General features: G+C 45.2%; 1 protein-coding gene, 1 long non-coding RNA gene and 1 pseudogene across 2 annotated transcripts; 2 read left to right on the top strand and 1 right to left on the bottom strand.

Moving 5' to 3' along the window:
- Positions 1-4,816: 4,816 nt before the first annotated feature.
- Positions 4,817-6,000, bottom strand: LOC136517850 (uncharacterized). The gene is made up of 2 exons (XR_010774348.1): positions 5,324-6,000; positions 4,817-5,225 (listed from the first exon to the last, which is right to left on the bottom strand). It is a non-coding gene; the product is annotated as an uncharacterized lncRNA (long non-coding RNA).
- Positions 6,001-6,277: 277 nt separating this feature from the next.
- LOC136518257 (UDP-glycosyltransferase 92A1-like) lies at positions 6,278-7,908 on the top strand (annotated as a pseudogene).
- A 534-nt stretch (positions 7,909-8,442) lies between these two features.
- On the top strand, positions 8,443-11,501 carry LOC136516737 (histone deacetylase HDT2). The gene is made up of 9 exons (XM_066510221.1): positions 8,443-8,560; positions 9,614-9,684; positions 9,849-10,064; positions 10,194-10,254; positions 10,337-10,527; positions 10,610-10,672; positions 10,764-10,857; positions 10,964-11,093; positions 11,188-11,501. Exons 1-9 carry the CDS (start codon positions 8,548-8,550, stop codon positions 11,246-11,248), a joined length of 900 nt encoding a protein of 299 aa, XP_066366318.1. The 5' UTR covers positions 8,443-8,547; the 3' UTR covers positions 11,249-11,501.
- The last annotated feature ends 8,845 nt before the right edge of the window (positions 11,502-20,346 follow it).

The following is a 20,346-nucleotide window of genomic DNA, read 5'->3' as shown; positions in this document are numbered from 1 at the left end:
TTTATAAACATAATAGAAATATGATTAAATCTCTAAAAATTATAACTAATTCATTCTAAATGAAAAATGAAACCAATAACAAAAATTTCCATAAATACAATCTATCTGTTGTTGCTCTATTTAGAGTTCTTTGTATCTTATTCGTTCCTTTTGCTAGTGTTTTATTGTTCGTAATCACATCCATTATTTCATTTTTTGTGTTGTGCTTTACTATATGTTGATTGTGTGGATTGCATGATGTTTAGTCGAGTGGCCAAAGTAAAGTAAAAGCACTAGCCATGCAAACAACCTAAACAAGATCTATATGTGGGAGCATGGCATTTGCGATGGTGGTGTCACCTATGAGATCTTGCATTATCTGGAAATCCATTGGATCATTTTGGTTGACCTCCTAGTCTAATACAACACAAAACGGTAATCAAAATAAACATATGCTGCGAGCACTAACACACTAGAAACAGGAATAAACATGATCAAAATAACTTTAAAGCGCCAACGGATAAATATAGTTTTATAAAAAAATTAGTACTACTTCAATATTTTATTTATTTATATTAAACTTGTAGATATTTAATAATATTTATATTATTTGAAATAAAGACATATATAAGCAAAACCATAATTGCAACTAACATTATAGTAAATTTATTCGGTTTTGATAGGTCGATGGCAAAAACTATTTAAGCCCCCTTTGGAATTTGATGTCCTAAATTGAACTCAGACAAATAGACTTCTTTCTTTCTATCATAAATGGTCTGTCTAAATTTTTGGCCGAACACAATTGGTTTTTGCCTCTAAGACAAGCTGATCTCAACTGTTGAATGAACACAATACACCTTTTTTTTGCGAAACAAATGAACACAATACACTGACATAAGGACCCAGCGGCAGGGCCCTTCCCTGGGGTCTAGGTCGAGACGACCCCACCCCACGCAGCAGGCACACAAGCACACGAAGCCTTCACATTCGCCCCCCCAGTGGCGGCGGAAGGAAGGGAGCCGAGCGAGCAAGCCACTAGGTAGGGCGGAAGGTTGCTAGGGCCGGAGCCGTATGGGGTTCATGCTGCGGGTCAGGCTGGCCTCCTTCTTCGCCGGCGCGGCGGCCGCCGCCGCGGGCAGGGGCTACTTCCTCTACAAGGACTACAAGCTCGCCAACGACTCCATGGCCCTCAAGGTACGCTCGCCAACGACTCCATGGTCCTCAAGATGATGCGACCAAAAGAAATGCTCTGTAGAGAGCCTTCTATGTTCATCAACAATTGGATCCATGAGGGGCTCTGTGTAGTAAGTAATTTTAATTCTAACACGGTAAATCTACCACAGAAAGACCTAATGATGGACTGATGGAAGTAGCACCTTGGCTTGTCAGTAATGTTGTCAATTAATGGCATTTAGAGATACCCTTTGCTGGGCTATTATCAGTAGAAAGATGAGCACAAATTTAGCATAAGCAGTTGATGGACCTATATACTGGAATGAGAAAGATAGCATTAACGTGGTGAGGAAGCACTAACTCACCTATTGAACAGCACTACCATACACTCATGTTTGACCCTTGCTGAGAAAAGGAAGAGGAAAATAGTGGGAACTGAAAGATAAATCCCCTATTCATATTATGGTACTACTGGCACAAATTTAGCATAAGCACTTAAACAACCTATATGCTGGAATAAGAAAAATGATATTAATATGGTGCGGAAGCACTAATTAAGTTATCCAACAACAGTTCATCAAGGTGTGGGATGTGTGCGACCGTCGGATCTCCGAGGAGGCACAACTTACACTGAATAAATTAACCAAACCTTGACAATTGATGACACTAATATCATGCACACCACTTTTTGACAAAAAATGACATCGGATGGAATTGGCAGGTGTATGTGTGTTTCTCTTGGAGGAGAATGACAAGCAAGTCTTACTAGACACCCAAACATTCAAAACCTGAGGTCGCAACTCACCGACATGGCCGCCCAATCGCCGCCGCCCCGACCCGCGCGCTCGCTTGCCTGGCTCGGGACCTCGGAGTCTAGTGTGGCGGCGGCTAAGGTCCCCTGCTCATCGTTGGAGAGGTCAACAGTGGTGAAAGGTCCTAATGGCTAGAGGGGGGTGAATAGCCTAATAAAAATTTCTACAACAACACTTAGCAAACCGATTAGACAATTATGAGGCGAAGCAAGTGTTGCGCTAGCCTACTAAAATTGCAAGCCACCTACTACAATTCTAGTTTATATAGTATGTATCCACACAATGGCTATGTCACTACACTAAGTTAGTGTGCTCTCAAATGCTAACTAAAGAGCCACACTAACCAAACTAACAAGTTCTCACAACTAGCTACACTAAAGAGCTTGACAACTAGTTTGCGGTAATGTAAAGAGAGTAAGCAAGATAGTTATACCGCCGTGTCGAGGAGTGAACCAATCAATCACAAGAATCAATATCAATGAAGACCAATCACATCGGAATCAAAGGATGAACACAATGATTTTTTATCGAGGTTCACTTGCTTGCCGGCAAGCTAGTCGTCGTTGTGGCGATTCACTCACTTGGAGGTTCACGCGCTAATTGGCTTCACACGCCAAACCCTCAATAGGGTGCCGTACAACCAACACAAGATGAGGATCACACAAGCCACGAGCAATCCACTAGAGTACCTTTTGGCGCTCCGCCGGGGAAAGATCAAGAACCCCTCACAATCACCACGATCGGAGCCGGAGACAATCACCAACCTCCGCTCAACGATCCTCGCTGCTCCAAGCCGTCTAGGTGGCGGCAACCACCAAGAGTAACAAGCGAATCCAGCAGCGAAACACGAACACCAAGTGCCTCTAGATGCAAACACTCAAGCAATGCACTTGGATTCTCTCCCAATCTCACAAAGATGATGAATCAATGATGGAGTTGAGTAGGAGGATTTTGGCTAAGCTCACAAGGTTGCTATATCAAAGAAAATGGCCAAAGGTTATGAGCTATAGCGGGCCATGGGGCTTAAATAGAAGCCCCCACGAAATAGAACCGTTATACCCCTTCACTGGACATAACGTGGGGTGACCGGACGCTCTGGTCCAACTGACCGGATGCAGCATCGGACGCACCGGTCATGAATACCGAACGCGTCTGGTCGGCATACCGGACGTGTCTGGTAGCCCCTAGACTGCCACGTGTCCAGTTCAAACCAACATGGCCATTGCTACTTAATCTGCCGACGACCGGACGCACAAACACAAATGACCGGACACTGAGCCGCAGTTTCTGGTGGAGTACAGTAAGCATCCTTGCCCAACCGGACGTGTCCGGTGATACCGGACCGGACGCTGCCAGCGTCCGATCGACTGCTCTGCCGAACACGGAGTTTTCTGATTCACACCGGACGCGTCCGGTCGCGGAGTTTGTCGCCACATATCGGACGTGTCCGGTCACCATACCGGACGCGTCCGGTCACTCTGTAACCAGCGCGACTAACTCCTCTTCGACTCTATCTTCTTCACCCTTGCTCAAATGTGCCAACCACCAAGTGTATCACATTATGCACATGTGTTGGCATATTTTCACAAACATTTTCAAGGGTGTTAGCACTCCACTAGATCCTAAATACATATGCAATGAGTTAGAGCATCTAGTGGCGCTTTGATAACCGCATTCCGATACGAGTTTCACCTCTCTTAATAGTACGGCTATCAAACCTAAATGTGATCACACTCTCTAAGTGTCTTGAACATCAAAACAAAATAGCTCCCATGGTTTATACCTTTGCCTTGAGCTTTTTATTTTTCTCTTTCTTCTTTCCAAGTCCAAGCACTTGATCATCATCATGGCATCATCATCATGTTATGACCTTCATTTGCTTCACCACTTGGAATATGCTACCTATCTCATGATCACTTGATAAACTAGATTAGCACTTAGAGTTTCATCAATTCACCAAAACCAAACTAGAGCTTTCAAGTAGCGAGACTCGGCGAGCTCCAACAGCTCCTCGATGGCCTCCGCCCTCCATGGTCATCACGAGGGAACTGCGGCGGGTAGGAGCACCTGAGGTCAGGGACACACAGCTTGAGCTCCTTCTTGTCACCGCCCGAGAAGAACAGGGCCATGTTCCTCTGGATGATGAGTCCGTTGTAGCTATCCTGGACCCTCCAGTGACTGTGAATGATGCTCTGGGGTACCCCTTGGCAGATCATCTTGAGCCCGGTGCCCCCAGGCTGTAACTGAAATGCCTTGAAGTGTAAGCAGAAGTACTGGCCAAAGCAGCTGAAAACCTGCACGAGTTAATTATAGCAGATCATGATGTGATTTTATAATAGCAGTGCTTCTTTATTGCACTTAAAACAGTGAGAAAAAGGTAGCAAATCAAGAATCAATATGAAACATAAATGTACTCAGTGCCTTGAAACAACATGACCTTTTATTGAAAACCGATGAAGAGGGATCTGTACATGTAGTGTGTTTCTATAAGAAAAAAAATCAGTTGAACAAGCGAGAATCTCCCTGAAATGAATTGGCTAGTGATGGTGTACAATCACCCAGCAAAGTTTCCGAGACATGAACTTCTGTATTTGCAGAAACAAACCACCGTAAAAAAACAATAGAAATTTTTAATCAACATATTGATGTTAGTGTGAAGTACTGTAAGCATCCAAGTGGCATTCTCATCTTCATGAGGGTTTCACCCCAAAAATGTTTCAATCAACTGAGGAGTCGAGGAAATTCAAACACGGCCTTTAAGACAAATCAACAAAGAACTATAGTATCTTAATAATGTATAATGTATACATATGATGTAAAGTGAAAGAAACATGGAAAATGCCAACAGTGCATAGCCAAAAGATAATAATTATGCATTCCATAGAAGTAGCACTTGGTGATGTACGTTCCACTGAAAATTAGAGAGATCAAATCCTTGAAATGCTGATTAAGCAATTGACACGCGAATGAAACACTGGCCGAAAAACTCAAATGCAGTAATCGGAGCCCCACAATTTCTATATACAAAATTTGAGATCAGTAAAAGCTACTGCAGTAAAGTAGTTTTCAATGACAAAGTGCACCAAAAGTGTGTCAAACTCCAACCTGAACCTGAAGAATAACCATCGAGCTCAAAACAAATCCGACATCGACCAACGGTTTCATCACCGGGCTCAAATAATTTTCAATCTGCACCCACTCTACAAACGTTGACTACTTCCCACACGCGAATCATCTAGATCCTGCTCCAATCGCACATCTCTGCAAAGCATCGGGAGCTCTATGGTGAAAAAAATTAAACAATTAATCTGTATTATGTACAAACAAAATCATCAAATAAAGGGGGGGACGGGATGCACCTCAGCTGTGGGATGCCACTTGCGTGAGGGCTGGCTGTGCTGCTCGCCAGGCCCCCCTGTCCACATGAGGCGATGTGCCCAAGAGGTCGGGGATTGGGGCAGGATGCATCGCCGCCGGGGGTTCCATCCGCACGGTGTAGGACGCGCCGCCATCGAAGGGCGGGATGGGATGGCCCAAGGCGGCGATGAGGCGCCACTGCCTTGCGCTGTCGCCTGCAAAGAAAAAGGGGCGTCGCCATCGGTCCTCATGCACCGATCCGCATGGAGGTGGGGGTGGCCGGTAGTGGCGGGATGCAGATGGCGCGGGGGGGGGGGGGGGACGGGGAGATGGGAGGGGAGGCGGCAGGGAGAGGACGTGGCACCGGATCCGGCACACCGGCTGCTGGTGTGCTGAGGCGTAGCGAGACGACGGCGAAGCGCGACACGGCAGCGAGATGACGATGCGGACGTAGCCGAGGGAATCCGCCACCGCCGTGTTCGCCCTGCGCGGATCCAGAGCCCGAGGGCGGCTACCCGTCACCGACACCCATGCACGCAAGGCCGTCGGGATGGGGAAGGGCGCCGCCACCATGGTCGCGGGGAGTAGGGCCAGCGACACGACGGCTTTGGTGTCGCACCTGTGGCGGGCGCGGGCGGCAGCGGCGTGGCCTGCTGCTGGCGGGCACGGGCGCGGGGTAGGCGTGATGGGGGCGCGGAGAATCACGGGAGCAGGACGCTTCTATCCTTGGAAGGGAGACGAGCGTAGGGGGCGTGGAGAAAGATCGCACGGGCGGCATGCAGGATGATGGACGAATGTCGTATCAAAAAGTGTCCACGCTTTATTCTTTTTAGTTGTAGGAGATGCTGAGATTTGATCTATTTTTAGAAAAAGATTTGAGATGAGTCTATCTTAAGAGATTGTTTTTTGAAAGGGCTAAAATGCAAAATTTTCACCTCATTCACCAATGTTCGACTCCTACAGCTCACCACGCTAGTAAGCCAACAAGCTAGCTGCTCGCCAATGATGGCCGCCGCCAAGCACGTCGTGTTGTTCCCGTTCCCCGGTCAGGGCCACCTCTCCGCGTTCATGTCCCTGGCCGACCTCCTACACGGCACTCTCCCCGATGCCGCCATCACGCTCGTCTCCACCCCGCACAACGTTGCCGCGCTCCGGACTACCGCGTGGTCCAACTCGTCGTTCCTCGGCTTCCACGCGCTGCCCTTCACCCCGGCGGACCACGGCCTGCCTCCGGACTGCGAGTCCTCCGACACCGTACAGCCCCGCGCCATCGCGGGCCTCCTCTCGTGGCGTTCGAGTCGCTCGAGGCCGCGTTCGACGACTACCTCCCCGCCGCCGCCGGCGGTGGCCACAATGTCTGCGTAGTGTCCGACCCGTTCACGGCGTGGACGGTGACCGCGGCGCCTTCTTCGCCTCCTGCGGCGCGTACGGCAGCGCCGTCGTGCACTCGCTCTGGAGCCACCTGCCCGTCCACCCCGACCCGGACACCGGCCGCGTCCACCTGCCCGAGTACCCCGAGGTCGTGATCCACCGCTGGCAGCTCTCCAAAAACGCGTCCGCCCCGCCCGCCGTCGCCAAACGCGCCGCGCTCTACGGCCGGCAGATCCCTCTGGGCTACGAGACGGGTGCGGTGATCGTCAACACCGTGGAGGAGTTCGAGCCCACCGGTCTCGACATGCTGCGGCGCACCCTCAAGATCCCGGTCTGGCCCATCGGCCCTCTCGTGCGCGCCACCAACCTTCCAGTCTCGCTGGAGGCCGAGGCCGCCGTCGTGAGCTTCCTGGACTGCCACTCGCCTTCGTCGGTGCTGTACATCTCATTCGGCTCTCAGAACTCCATACGAGCAGATCACATGGCGGATCTGGCACTGGCGTTAGAGTCAACCGGCCGGCCGTTCGTCTGGGCTGTGAGGCCGCCGAATGGACACGACATCAAGGGCGACTTCCGGGCCGACCAGTGGCTGCCGGACGGGTTCGAGGAGAGAGCGCGCACGAGCAACAGAGGTCTCCTGGTACGCGGGTGGGCACCGCATGTGAGGATCCTAGCGCACGCGTCGACAGGCGCCTTGCTGAGGCACTGCGGGTGGAACTCGGTGCTGGAGAGCGTGACGCACGGCGTGCCGATCATCGGCTGGCCGCTCGCCGGCGAGCAGTTCTACAATGCCAAGCTGCTTAAAGAGGAGTGGGGCGTGGGCGTCAAAGTGGCGAGGGGGAACATGGAGGACACTGTGGTGAACAGGGCCGCGGTCGCCGACGTGGTGGAGACGGTGATGGGCCAGACGGCGAAGGCCGCGGAGATGCGGCGGCGGGTGAGGGAGATCAAGGAGGTGGTGGAGGGGTCCTGGAACAAGGGAGGCGGGTCGTCGAGGAAGGCGATGGAGGATTTCTTGCGGGCGATGAATCTCCTGTGAAGTGAACAACTTCGTGTGCTGCTCGATCTTTACCTGAATCTTGTGCGCCATTGCAAATGGTGCTATGTTAATCATTCCTTGTAGATGCCATTGCAAATGATGTATGATGTATGAAGGATTTAAATTCTGCTAAAATTAATCTTTCCTCGTAGATATTTTTTTGTTTGCTGCTCCAATTCCCGGTTCCCCGCTCGTCTCTCTCTCTCTCTCTCTTTTGCGAGGTACAATCTAGACGCACATAACTCACACATTTTATACTCACACCATACGTATATACACGTATGCGCGTTCATACATACGTAAAGAAAAGATTGGAGGCTTTTTAGCTTTCAGCGGAAAATACGTAGTATCACCGCACGCGCACGCATACATACACCCTATAAATTCTGAAAAAAAATCTAGAAAATAGGTGACTGCCCTACCACCGGCCCATTCGCAATTCCCCGCTCGTCTCGATTGATCGTGACTCGCGTGAGGCCGTGAGTCCTGGATTTCTTCTGTCCCGCACGGTCATTACACGCGTCTTCAACGGCATCTCGTGGACGCGAATACCAAATTGCTACAAGCCCAATGATGTGTTGGTGGGCTTCTGGCCCATTTAGACTACCATCCCCATTCTCTGTCTCATAGATTTTTTTTAAAGAGCGGCCAGGATGTGTGGAGTCTAGATCGGACGGCAAAGGTGCGGTCTCCGCCTTTTAAAAGACTGGCCGACTCCACTGCCATCCGCTCCGTTTCTTTCCGGTACTGTCCTTTCCTCACCCGGCGGCTTAAACCCTAGTTCCCATTCCCGTCGCCGCTTCAGCGCCGCCGCCGATGGAGTTCTGGGGTGACCTCCTCTCTCTCTCTCTCGCAAACTCAATTCAGGCTTTGTTTCTTACAAACTCAATTCGCTGCGATACCTGTGCTTTGTTTGTTTTGTTTTGCGATACCTTTATTTGATTTTTGGATGTTCGCATGGGTCACTGACTCGCGAGGAATCCGAGACCTCCGACGTCGCGGCGGGGTGCAGGCATGCGAGCGCCTTGCGACGGTGGTAGTGCAGTTGTCGGTAGGGTGGAAGCCGATGGGCGGCCCTGCGCCTGCTGCTGCACGCGCCACGCGCCGGCCCTCCATCGCCGCCGACCGATTCTTTCTGTGTGACCCGTATCAACCCGTCCCAACCCGTCTTGTTTATAAACCCAACCCGCCTCAACACAGTTTAGTTAAACCAATTTTCACCCATCCCCACACATTCCATCACAGAACCTCCCCCCCAAAACTCCATCAGGCCCCGCCCCATTAGCAGGCCTAGTTTTAGGGCTCTGTTTTAGGTCCCTGGGAATCATGGGTAGTGCTTGATGCGTTACTACTTACTACTGCATCATGGGGTGGTGCTGCTTTCTTTCCTTTTCCAGTTTATATTTAGTTATATTTATTTGACGTGTGATTATTATGTGATGTGATTCTTTTGGTCTACTATTGGTAGCAATGTGGCATTGCCTATTTCCAGTATGTTAGGAAAAAGTAGATTGTTTGTTTAGGGTCTTATTATAGCAAGTGATGCCATTGAATTTGGATGTTTGTTCTTTTACTACCTTTGTTAAACAGCATCAGATCATTCGTAATGTAACTTACCTCAGATTGTTCCGTGATTCTTTTGTTCTACCACCAGTAGCAATGTAGCATTGCCTTTATGCCCAGCATGACAGGAAAAAGTAGATTAAATGGTGGAAATCATACGTGTTGGTCTTGTTGTAGGACGTGATGCCCCTGAATTTGTTGTTTTGTTTTGTTTTGTTTTGCGCATTGCGGGATGTTTGTTCTTTTGCTACCATTGTAAAAACAACATCAGATTTGTATTCTTAATGTAACCTATCTCAGACTGCTCCCTGTTTTGCAGGTCTCGAGGTCAAGCCTGGATCCACTGTTAAGTGTGAGCCTGGACATGGCTTTATCCTGCACCTTTCCCAGGTAGATTCGTTGCTTTGTCTATGTGTACACTTACTTTCCACTGTTGGATTTGCACTATGTGTAGACTTACTTTCATCTGTTGGATTTGCGCTGTGTAAATTTCCTACTTTCCTATTTCCTCTGTTGGGTTTGCTCTGTATACTTAATTGGATTTAATCTGGCAGGCTGCTCTTGGGGAATCAAAGAAAAGTGACAATGCCTTGATGTATGTCAAAGTCGACGATCAGAAGCTTGCCATTGGAACCCTCTCTATTGACAAGTATCCACAAATACAGTTCGATTTGGTTTTCGATAAAGAGTTTGAGCTGTCGCACACATCAAAAACTACCAGTGTGTTCTTCTCTGGTTACAAGGTTGAGCAGCCAATGGAGGAAGATGAATATCCTTTTTGGTGTCGAATTATTTTTTAGCGTTGAATTAGTTCTATTTTTATTTTCAGTAGGAGTGATCAAAACATTTTTTTTTGTGGAGTATTGGTTTCCTTGACCTCCTTTTTGCCTTCCTCCACAATGGATCTTGATTCTGAAGATGAAGATGAGGAGCTGGACATTCCAGTAATCAAGGAAAATGGTATATATATCTTCCCTGTTTCTTTTTTCTGGTGGTGGTGTTGGGGGTTGTTTGGATTATGAACACGTCTACTTGTCTCTAGGCAAAGCTGATGGGAAGGAGCAGAAAAATCAAGAGAAGGCAGTTGCGGCAGCTTCAAAATCTAGTCTTGTTTCTAAGAAAAGCAAGGATGATGATGATTCTGATGAGGATGATACTGATGATTCTGATGAAGATGACACAGATGATTCTGATGAGGGTGAGGGATTATCTCCTGAAGAAGGCGATGATGATGTGAGTGGAAGGATGGAGAAATGGTTTGTCTGCACGTTAGGGTTGTTCCATATTGATTAACTTTTGATTTTTCCTGTTTTAGGATTCAAGTGATGAGGATGATACAAGTGACGATGAGGAGGAAGAGACTCCAACTCCTAAGAAGGTATGTGCTTCATGGATTTACTCCTGCTCCTGTTTTAAATTCACTAATCTGTTGTTATTAGATGATATCAATGTGTTGATTTTTTTTTCAGCCAGAGGCAGGCAAGAAGAGACCTGCTGAAAATTCCCTGACTCCTCTTTCTGATAAGAAAGCAAAGGTTGCCACACCGACAGCCCAGAAGACAGGTGTGTAGTCAGAGTTAGGCCTTTCTGCCATGGATCTGTTGCTATGCTAGAGTTAGGTCTTTCTGCCATAGAACTGTTGCTATGAAAACATGTATTCCTTGTGCAGGTGGCAAGAAGGGCACCGTTCATGTGGCAACTCCACACCCAGCAAAAGGCAAGACCCCTGCTAACAATGACAAATCAAAGGATAAGTCTCCAAAATCTGGTGGCTCGGTCCCTTGCAAATCGTGCACCAAGTAAGTCGGCACCGTTTTATTTGGTGAGCCAATTTGGTTATTTGGTGAAATATCACTGTATTGATCCTTGGCCTCTGTTCGTTGTTCTGTCCAGGACATTCAACAGTGAGATGGCCCTTCAGGCTCACTCGAAGGCGAAGCATGGTGCCAAGTGAGTCGCAGGTTCAATTGAGCCACGAAGGCGAAGCATGGGAGGTTCAACTGAGTCTGGAAAGAATGTCGGTGGAAGTAGGCCTGGCCTTATTTTGCTTAGAGACTAGTGGCTATGTGATGGATGCAGCAAAACAAGGCTGTGGTGTGTGAACTTTAATATTCTGGGTTGTCCAGCTGGTAGTATTTGGATTTGTGTTGTGCTGCGAATTGATCGTTTTTTCCTATGGTGAGATAGTAGCATGGTCCTTTGTTGCACTGGTATCTGTCGCATTCTATTTCTTGGGAAGTGTCGTGCTTTTCTGTTACTGTTTGAACCCGTGATCGGTGGTTTGGTTAGTGGCTGTCCTTCTAAGGCCCTGATCGCGTGTCCTTAAACCTGGCTTAATCCGTTTATTTTTTTTATCCGGAACCGTGTTTTTTTCTCACAAATTAATCCAGCATTTCTCTAAACTATCCAGATTCCTCTAGAATTCAGACAAGCCAACAGGCCCTAAACTGGTGATGCTTAACCCTCCCAGTCCATCCATCCATTTGAGTCAAAGCCTGATGATGCATAACCAGGCTAGCACTTGGAGCACAAGTCCAGTCCAGCAAAACAAATCAAACACCTTGGTTATGCAGGCTACCCAAAACCCATAAATGTTCCTCTGGCGTGCAAACCATACATTCAAACTTAAAGCAACTGGACAAGTACCAAACTTTCAAACTTAAAGCAACCGGACAAGTTCACTTCGATTGTGCTTCCATTCGTCGTCCTTGGCATCATCAGCACCATCCGAGGAGTTGAGTGCATTCTGCTAACAGTTAGCACAAATAACAACGATAGAAGAAACAACACACATAAGAACAAATAACAACGATAGAAGAAACAACACACATCAGACTAGTCTCACAGGTGCCCAGTTTGCTTCTTACATCACCCTGCAGTAATGTAAATTCTGAAATGCAGATGCTAAATAATGATACAGCTGATATATTCCACCATGCCAATTATGTGCCTGAAGTGAGGGATGAGTACCTTAATAGCAGGCAAATTCTTAATAAAGGATACCATCCACGGTGACAGCACTTTGAGCATGTCTTCAACCTCTTTCGTGTACCCACTGCCAGTTGCTGCAAACTCTGGGCCTGTCCAAGAATCAACAATGATTTTCCACTCTGTTTGCCATTGCCAGCCAAGGGGGAAAGTAAACAGCAATGTCCCATGACCAATTACACCACAAACTGAACTCCCCTTCCCCTTCATGTAGACTGCAAATAAAACGGCTAATACATCTGGAACACAAAAATGAACGGACTCATGCTTATCGGTCACAAGAAATGAGCTCAACGATATGAAAACTTTGGGGTACTATAAAATTCTTCCATACAAATACCTTTCATCTGTCTTGGATCATAAAAAATCATTTGAGAAGTCTCAGTTCTCAGGACGAACAACTTTGGCAGATTGTGGCAACAACCTCGCACTCGCACTAAATCCTGCAGCACCTTTGGTCTGAGCCAGTGGCAGTAAACACACTCATCAATTTTCCCATATATCATGTTTATTAAGGCATCCACCATAAGTAAGCGGTTTACTTAGCATGCTACTGCTGTTTAGCATATAGCTGATTTGTCAACCTTCTTAACAATGTTTTTCGCAAGCCACTGCTGCGATAGTAAAATTAAGAAAGCGTAAGCAAGGCTTCCCCATGGAACATTCTTTGTGGATTGAACTCAGGGTGTGCTCCCAGCATTCTCCAAGGGCTGTGAAGTGTGAAGTTTGCTTGTTGAGCCATGTTAACAATTGCAAAGTGTTCCCAAGAAGTGACGTGGCTTGAGACCTCTTGCGCAAACGGACAGGCGAGGGTGTAGCGCGTGCTAATATTCAACACCATATTTCAAGCTCAAGGCAATGATTAGGTCCAAATGCTGAGCTCACCCACCAATCTCACTTCGTTTTCAGTCTTTCAGCAACGCAACTAATGCCAGTATTGTATATTGTGTTAATTTTGGCCTGCAGTATAACATGATAGGTTCAAATCCTGAGCTCACTGGCAAATCTCAACGATGAATAACACTCTGAACCTTGGATGCCTATGGTTGTTACCTGTAACAATGCTATATGATACTCAATAAGAATCTCAACAATTAATGTCACAAATCAGCTGCATAGATGTGGATAAAATAAAGGCAACGTTTATCACAATGCGACTGCTGACAGATATTGAAACGTTCTTAGCTGGCTGGATAGATAGGCGATTGTCGTATAATCTGTTCCTCTCTCATGCTTTCACGTGCTACGACATGACTACATGAGTGATTAGAACATTAGATACTAAGTAATATAGATCTACTTGTCCAAGCTAAGACTAAGACGACTGCGCACAGAATGTTAGAAACGATAGGCAATATAAACGACGAAGAATAGTAGATCAAACACAGGGGACACGAGATTTAACGTGGAAAACCCTTCCAAGGAAGAAGGGAAAAAACCACGGACACCAGCCAACAAATCTTCACTATATCGGGTGAGGTTACAAACGTCGGGGATTTACAACTTTTCTTATCCCAAGACGACGGCTTACAGGAAGTATATATAGAGATGGAAAAACCCTAATAGGAGAAGCCTCCCGGCGACGGGCCTCGCTTCGCTCCGGCAGAAGTTAGCCTTTATCTTGTACATAACTGAATTTGAATCACAACTCAACAAACTCCACCTTGAGACAAATTCCTTCTTATAACATAAAACGAACCTTCATCCTGAAACAACAAAGAAATACTTCCGGTGCCAAATAGCCTCTTGGGCTAAACAGTTATACCAACTAAGCTTGAGCAAAGCTCAAACTTAACAACAGGAACTGGCTTTGTCAATATATCAGCAGGATTATCATGTGTGCTTATCTCTTATCTTGCATACCTTCAGCTTACCTTGTGCGACAACATCGCGAACATAATGGTATTTGACATCAATGTGCTTCGTTCTCTCATGGAACATCTGATCTTTAGTGAGACATATAACACTTTGACTGTCACAAAATAAATTAATGCAAGAATCATCTCCATAAAACTCAGCAAACAAACCTTTCAACCAAACTGATTCTTTACATGCTTCAACAACAGCCATGTATTCTGCTTCAGTGGTAGACAGGGCAACAACGGGCTACAATGTTGCCCTCCAACTCACAGCACAACCACCAATAGTGAACATATAACTTGTGAGAGATCTCCTCTTATCCAAATCGGCAGCAAAATCTGAATCCCCGTAGCTAGTGAGTCCCTTATCAGTCTTGCCACACTTCAAACAAGCATTTGTTGTGCCACGAAGGTACCTAAAAATCCACTGAACAACTTTCTAATGTTCTTTACTAGGATTAGCCATGTATCTACTAACCAAACTCATAGCATATGATAAATCAGGACGAGAGCAAACCATGGCATACATCAAAGAACCAACAACACTAGAATATGGAACTCTTGACATGTACTCAAAATCCTCATCCGTACTAGCACATTGTAAAGCTGATAATTTAAAATGAGGAACAATAGGAGCACTAACAGACTTTGCATCATGCATGTTGAAACGATGAAGAATTTTCTTAATGTAACTTTGCTGACTAAGAAATAACAAACTAGAATTTCTGTCTCTTGTAATCTCCATACTTAGAATTTTCTTAGCAGTACCAAGATCCTTCATCTTAAACTCACTACTCAATAGTTTTTTCAATGTAGTGATCTCTTTCTTGCTCTTGGCAGTAATCAACATATCATCAACATATAACAACAAGTATATAGGTGATCGATCAACAAATTTAATGTACACACAACTATCAAATTCAGACATCTTAAAACCATGTGATGTCATAAAAGATTCAAACCTTTTTATACCATTGACAAGGAGACTGTTTCAAACCATATAAGGACCTCTTTAATTTGCAAACATGATCCTCCTTACCAGGTACTATAAACCCTTCTGGATGGTCCATGTATATCTCCTCCTTGAGCTCTCCATGTAGAAACACAGTCTTTACATCTAACTGCTCAAGCTCAAGATCTCGCATAGCAACAATACCGAAAAATATACGAATTGAACTATGCTTTACAACTGAAGAGAACACATCATTATAATCAACACCAGGAATCTGACTGAAGCCTTTTTCTACTAACCTTGCCTTAAATCTTGGAGGCTCACTAGGAGATAAACCCTCATTTCTCTTGAAGATCCATTTGCAACGAATGACCTTCTTTTGTTTAGGCAAGCGCACAACATCCCATGTGCCATTTTTTCGAGTGACTGCATCTCCTCTTGCATGGCGGAAATCCACTTCTCGCGGTCACCAGAAACAACAGCTTCAGTGTACATATGAAAGGTCCTAATGGCTAGAGGGGGGGTGAATAGCCTAATAAAAATTTCTACAACAACACTTAACAAAATGGTTAGACAATTATGAGGTGAAGCAAGTGTTGCGCTAGCCTACTAAAAAATGCAAGCCACCTACCACAATTCTAGTTTAGATAGTGTCTATTCACACAATAGCTATGACACTACCCTATGTTAGTGTGCTCTCAAAGGCTAACTAAAGATCCACACCAATCAAACAAGCAAGCTCTCACAACTAGCTACACTAAAGAGCTTGTCAACTAGTTTGCGGTAAAGTAAAGAGAGTGATCAAGAAGGTTATACCACCTTGTAGATGAAAGAACCAATCAATCACAAGGATGAATACTAATGAAGACCAATCACCTCGGAATCAATGATGAACACAATGATTTTTTATCGAGGTTCACTTGCTTGCCGGCAAGCTAGTCCTCGTTGTGGCGATTCACTCACTTGAAGGTTCGCGCGCTAATTGGCATCACATGCCAAACCCTCAATAGGGTGCCGCACAATCAACACAAGATGAGGATCACACAAGCCATGAGCAATCCACTAGAGTACCTTTTGGCGCTCCGCTGGGGAAAGGTCAAGAACCCCTCATAATCACCACGATCGGAGCCAGAGACAATCACCACCCTCCGCTCAACAATCCTTGCTGCTTCAAGCCGTCTAGGTGGCGGCAACCACCAAGAGTAACAAGCGAAATCCACAGCGAAACACGAACACCAAGTGCCTCTAGATGCAAACACTCAAGCAATGCACTTGGATCACTCCCAATCTCACTATGATGATGAATCAATGATGGAGATGAGTGGGAGGGCTTTGGCTAAGCTCATAAGGTTGCTATGTCAATGAAAATGGCCAAAGGTGTGAGCTATAGCCGGCCATGGGGCTTAAATAGAAGCCCCCACGAAATAGAGCCGTTATACCCCTTCACTGGGCATAACGCGGGCTGACCGGACGCTCCGGTCAGTTGACCAGACGCTGAGCCCCCAGCGTCCGGTCGCTCGTAGTCAGCCTCGTGTCATGACTTCAATGGTCATCTGCCTTGATCGGACACTGCGCTTGAGTTGACCGGACGCTGAACACCCAGCGTCCGGTCATTTACAGTAAGGTTCCAAAACTAGTTTTTGCCGACCGGACGCATCCGGTCATGCTTGATCGGACACAACCCAGCATCCGGTGCTTAACCCTAATCACTGTGCCGACCGACAACACGACCGGACGCAGCCCTTCAGCGTCCGGTCGTAGAGCGACCCAATGTCCGGTCATTTGACCGACGCCAGCATCTTCGCTGCTACACCTGACCAGACGCGCCGGTCCAACCGAGGCCAGCGTCCAGTCACTTCCAGTGACCTCCGTCTTTTCTGTCTAGGGCGCCGGTGGCACCGTTGGACTGTCCGCACTCTACGGGCGGACACTCTGCCGGTGGAGTTTCTTACCCTTGCTCCCAAACTTTACCACCCTTGATCAAATGTGCCAACCACCAAGTGTATCACCTTGTGCACATGTGTTAGCATATTTTCACAAACATTTTCAAGGGTGTTAGCACTCCACTAGATCCTAAATGCATATGCAATGAGTTAGAGCATCTAGTGGCACATTGATAACCGCATTCCGATATGAGTTTCACCCCTCTTAATAGTACGGCTATCAATCCTAAATGTGATCATACTCTCTAAGTGTCTTGATCACCAAAACAAAATGACTTCTATGGTTTATACCTTTGCCTTGAGCTTTTTGTTTTTCTCTTTCTTCTTTCCAAGTCCAAGCACTTGATCATCATCATGGTATCATCATCATCATGCTATGATCTTTGTTTGCTTCGCAACTTGGAGTGTGCTACCTATATCATGATCACTTGATAAACTAGGTTAGCACTTAGGGTTTCATCAATTTATCAAAACCAAACTAGAGCTTTCAATCTTCCCCTTTTTGATAATTGATGACAACCCTCATACAAAGATATGAATTAAAATTCAATTGAATCAATGTTGCTTGCCCAAGCATATTTACCATATGTAAAAGGATATGGACAAGTTTCATGAACTCCAAATGGTAGCAATTGCTTCCCCTACATATGTGCTAAGAGTTTGGATTGTAGCTTGCACATATGCTTAGATAGGAAATATAGGAGACAATGTCTACCAAATGATGCTAAGGTATAAAAGATGGACCTTTGAAGCGTGATACCAATCGGAGTGCACCAATATACCATAGCACCATGGTTAGCTCAATACCACTTGGAAATATTTGGAAATGAAAGTTATCTAGTGATTTCATTTCATCATTCAATCTAACAACTAGCATACATCACACAAGCATGGATATTTTAAATTTAGAACTTATGCCATGCAAGCAAACATATGGAATGCACATTCAAATGCACCATACAAGTTTATGAGCTTGCTCCCCCTACTTGTGTGCTCAAAATTTTAGTTGATCCCTTTCCTTTGTCATATGTCTCCCCTATGTCATATATCAAGATATATTTATGTTTCTCTCCCTTTATGATACTTCTCCCCCTTTGTCATCAATGACCACAAATGTTCAAAATATAGATAGTATTACTTGTAGGGTCAAGATTATCAATGTCAATCAATGGGGTGAGAATCATTTTCCCAAATTTGGTCCAATCTAGATCATTTGCCAAAGATATTTAACTCGGTTTGATCCAAGGACAAGCTTCTTCACACCTTCAATAAGGGTTATCTTGTACCATGCTGAGTTAAACACTTAGAGCTCATTTTCTAGATAAAACACTAGGTTTACAAGCCCATAAACATGTCATATGCTATCACTAGATCAAATCAAGCATAGAAGCAATAGTGATATCATATAAACATCAAAATCATTTGATTTTCATGAATGAGCCTAATAAAATAGAACCACTTGAAAGGTCCTAATAAAATTGAAAATGTGACTAGATGCACTAATCATGTCCTTAGCAAAGATGTATGTCATGCCAATCAACTTTTACCTTGGATTGCTCAAAGGAGAGGAATGCCATATAAGTGGGGGGAGGGGGTGCATCAACACATATTTGAGAAATCCAATATGTTCAACTCATTCCTTAGCTTGCAAAACCTTTTCTCATCCAATGGCTTGGTGAATATATCGACAAGTTGATCTTAGGTGCCTACACTCTCAATGCAAATGTCCCCTTTTTGTTGGTGATCTCTTATAAAATGATGGCAGACATCAATGTGCTTTGTTCTTGCATGTTGAACCGGATTGTTGGTTAACTTGATTGCACTCTCATTGTCACATAGCAATGGCACTTTCTTGAACTTGATTCCAAAGTCACTCAAAGTGGCCTTTATCCAAAGTACTTGTGCATAACAACTACCGGCAGATATGTATTTGGCTTCGGCGGTTGATAATGCAATACTATTTTGCTTCTTTGATGACCATGAAATAAGTGATCTTCACAACAATTGACATGTGCCCGAGGTGCTCTTCCTTTCAACCTTGCATCCCGCATAATCCGAGTCAAAGTAACCAACTAGCTCAAACTTTGCTCCTTTGGGATACAACAAACCAACATTTGGTGTATGCTTCAAGTACCTCAATATCCTCTTTGTAGCTTTCAAATGACTTTCTCTTGGTGAGGCTTGAAATCTTGCATACATGCATACACTAAACATGACATCCGGCCTTGATGCGGTCACATAGAGTAGGCTTCCAATCATAGACCGATACAACTTTTGATCCACTATATTTCCACTTTCATCACTATCCAAGTTACCATTTGTTCCCATTGGTGTGCTAATGACTTTGCTATCAATCATGCCAAACTTCTTGATCATGTCCTTGATGTACTTGCCTTGACTCACAAATGTACCATTCTTTAATTGCTTGATTTGAAGACCAAAGAAGTAACTCAATTCTCCAATCATGGACATCTCAAACTCATTAGCCATCATCTTTCCAAATTCATCACAAAAGTCTTGATTGGTTGATCCAAATATGATGTCATCAACATAGATTTGCAATACAAATAGATCTTTTTCAATCTTCTTGATGAAAAGAGTGGTGTCAACTTTGCCCATTGTGAACCCTTTAGAGAGGAGGAAGTCCCTCAATCTCTCATACCATGCTCTAGGTGCTTGCTTCAAGCCATACAATGCCTTCTTCAACTTGTATACATGGTTGGGCTTCTTATCATCTTCAAAACCGGGAGGTTGCTCAACATATACTTCTTCATTGATGTAGCCATTTAGAAATGCACTCTTAACATCCATTTGATAGAGCTTGATGTTGTGGGCACAAGCATAGGCTAGCAAGATTCTTATTGCTTCCAATCTAGCAACCGGGGCATATATTTCTCCAAAGTCAAGACCTTCAACTTATGTATAGCCTTGTGCTACTAATCTTGCTTTGTTCCTTACTACTATCCCATCTTGATCTTGCTTGTTTCTAAAGACCCATTTGGTTCCAATCATATTGTGTTCCTTTTGTCTCTCTATTAATTCCCATACTTGATTTTTTGTGAAGTTATTCAATTCTTCATGCATAGCATTCATCCAATCAACATTCTTCAAAGCTTCATCTATCTTCTTTGGTTCAATGAATGACACAAATGAGAAGTGTTCATAAAATGATGCCAATCTTGATCTTGTTTGTACACCTCTTGAAATGTCACCAATGATAGTGTCCAAAGGATGATCTCTTGCAACATTGGTTGATTGAAGGATTGGAACTTGATTGCTTGCACTTGCTTGATCATTGGGTTGAGATGAT

Source organism: Miscanthus floridulus, chromosome 17, assembly GCF_019320115.1.
Source record: "Miscanthus floridulus cultivar M001 chromosome 17, ASM1932011v1, whole genome shotgun sequence".
NCBI lineage: Eukaryota > Viridiplantae > Streptophyta > Magnoliopsida > Poales > Poaceae > Miscanthus > Miscanthus floridulus.
The sequence above is the reverse complement of the archived record's forward strand: the minus strand, read 5'-3'. Positions and strand labels throughout refer to the sequence as shown.

Coding starts and splice junctions, on each gene's coding strand:
- LOC136516737 (XM_066510221.1), top strand. Junction 10,858..10,963: donor ACCGACAGCCCAGAAGACAG/GTGTGTAGTCAG, acceptor TTCCTTGTGCAG/GTGGCAAGAAGGGCACCGTT. Junction 11,094..11,187: donor CCTTGCAAATCGTGCACCAA/GTAAGTCGGCAC, acceptor TGTTCTGTCCAG/GACATTCAACAGTGAGATGG.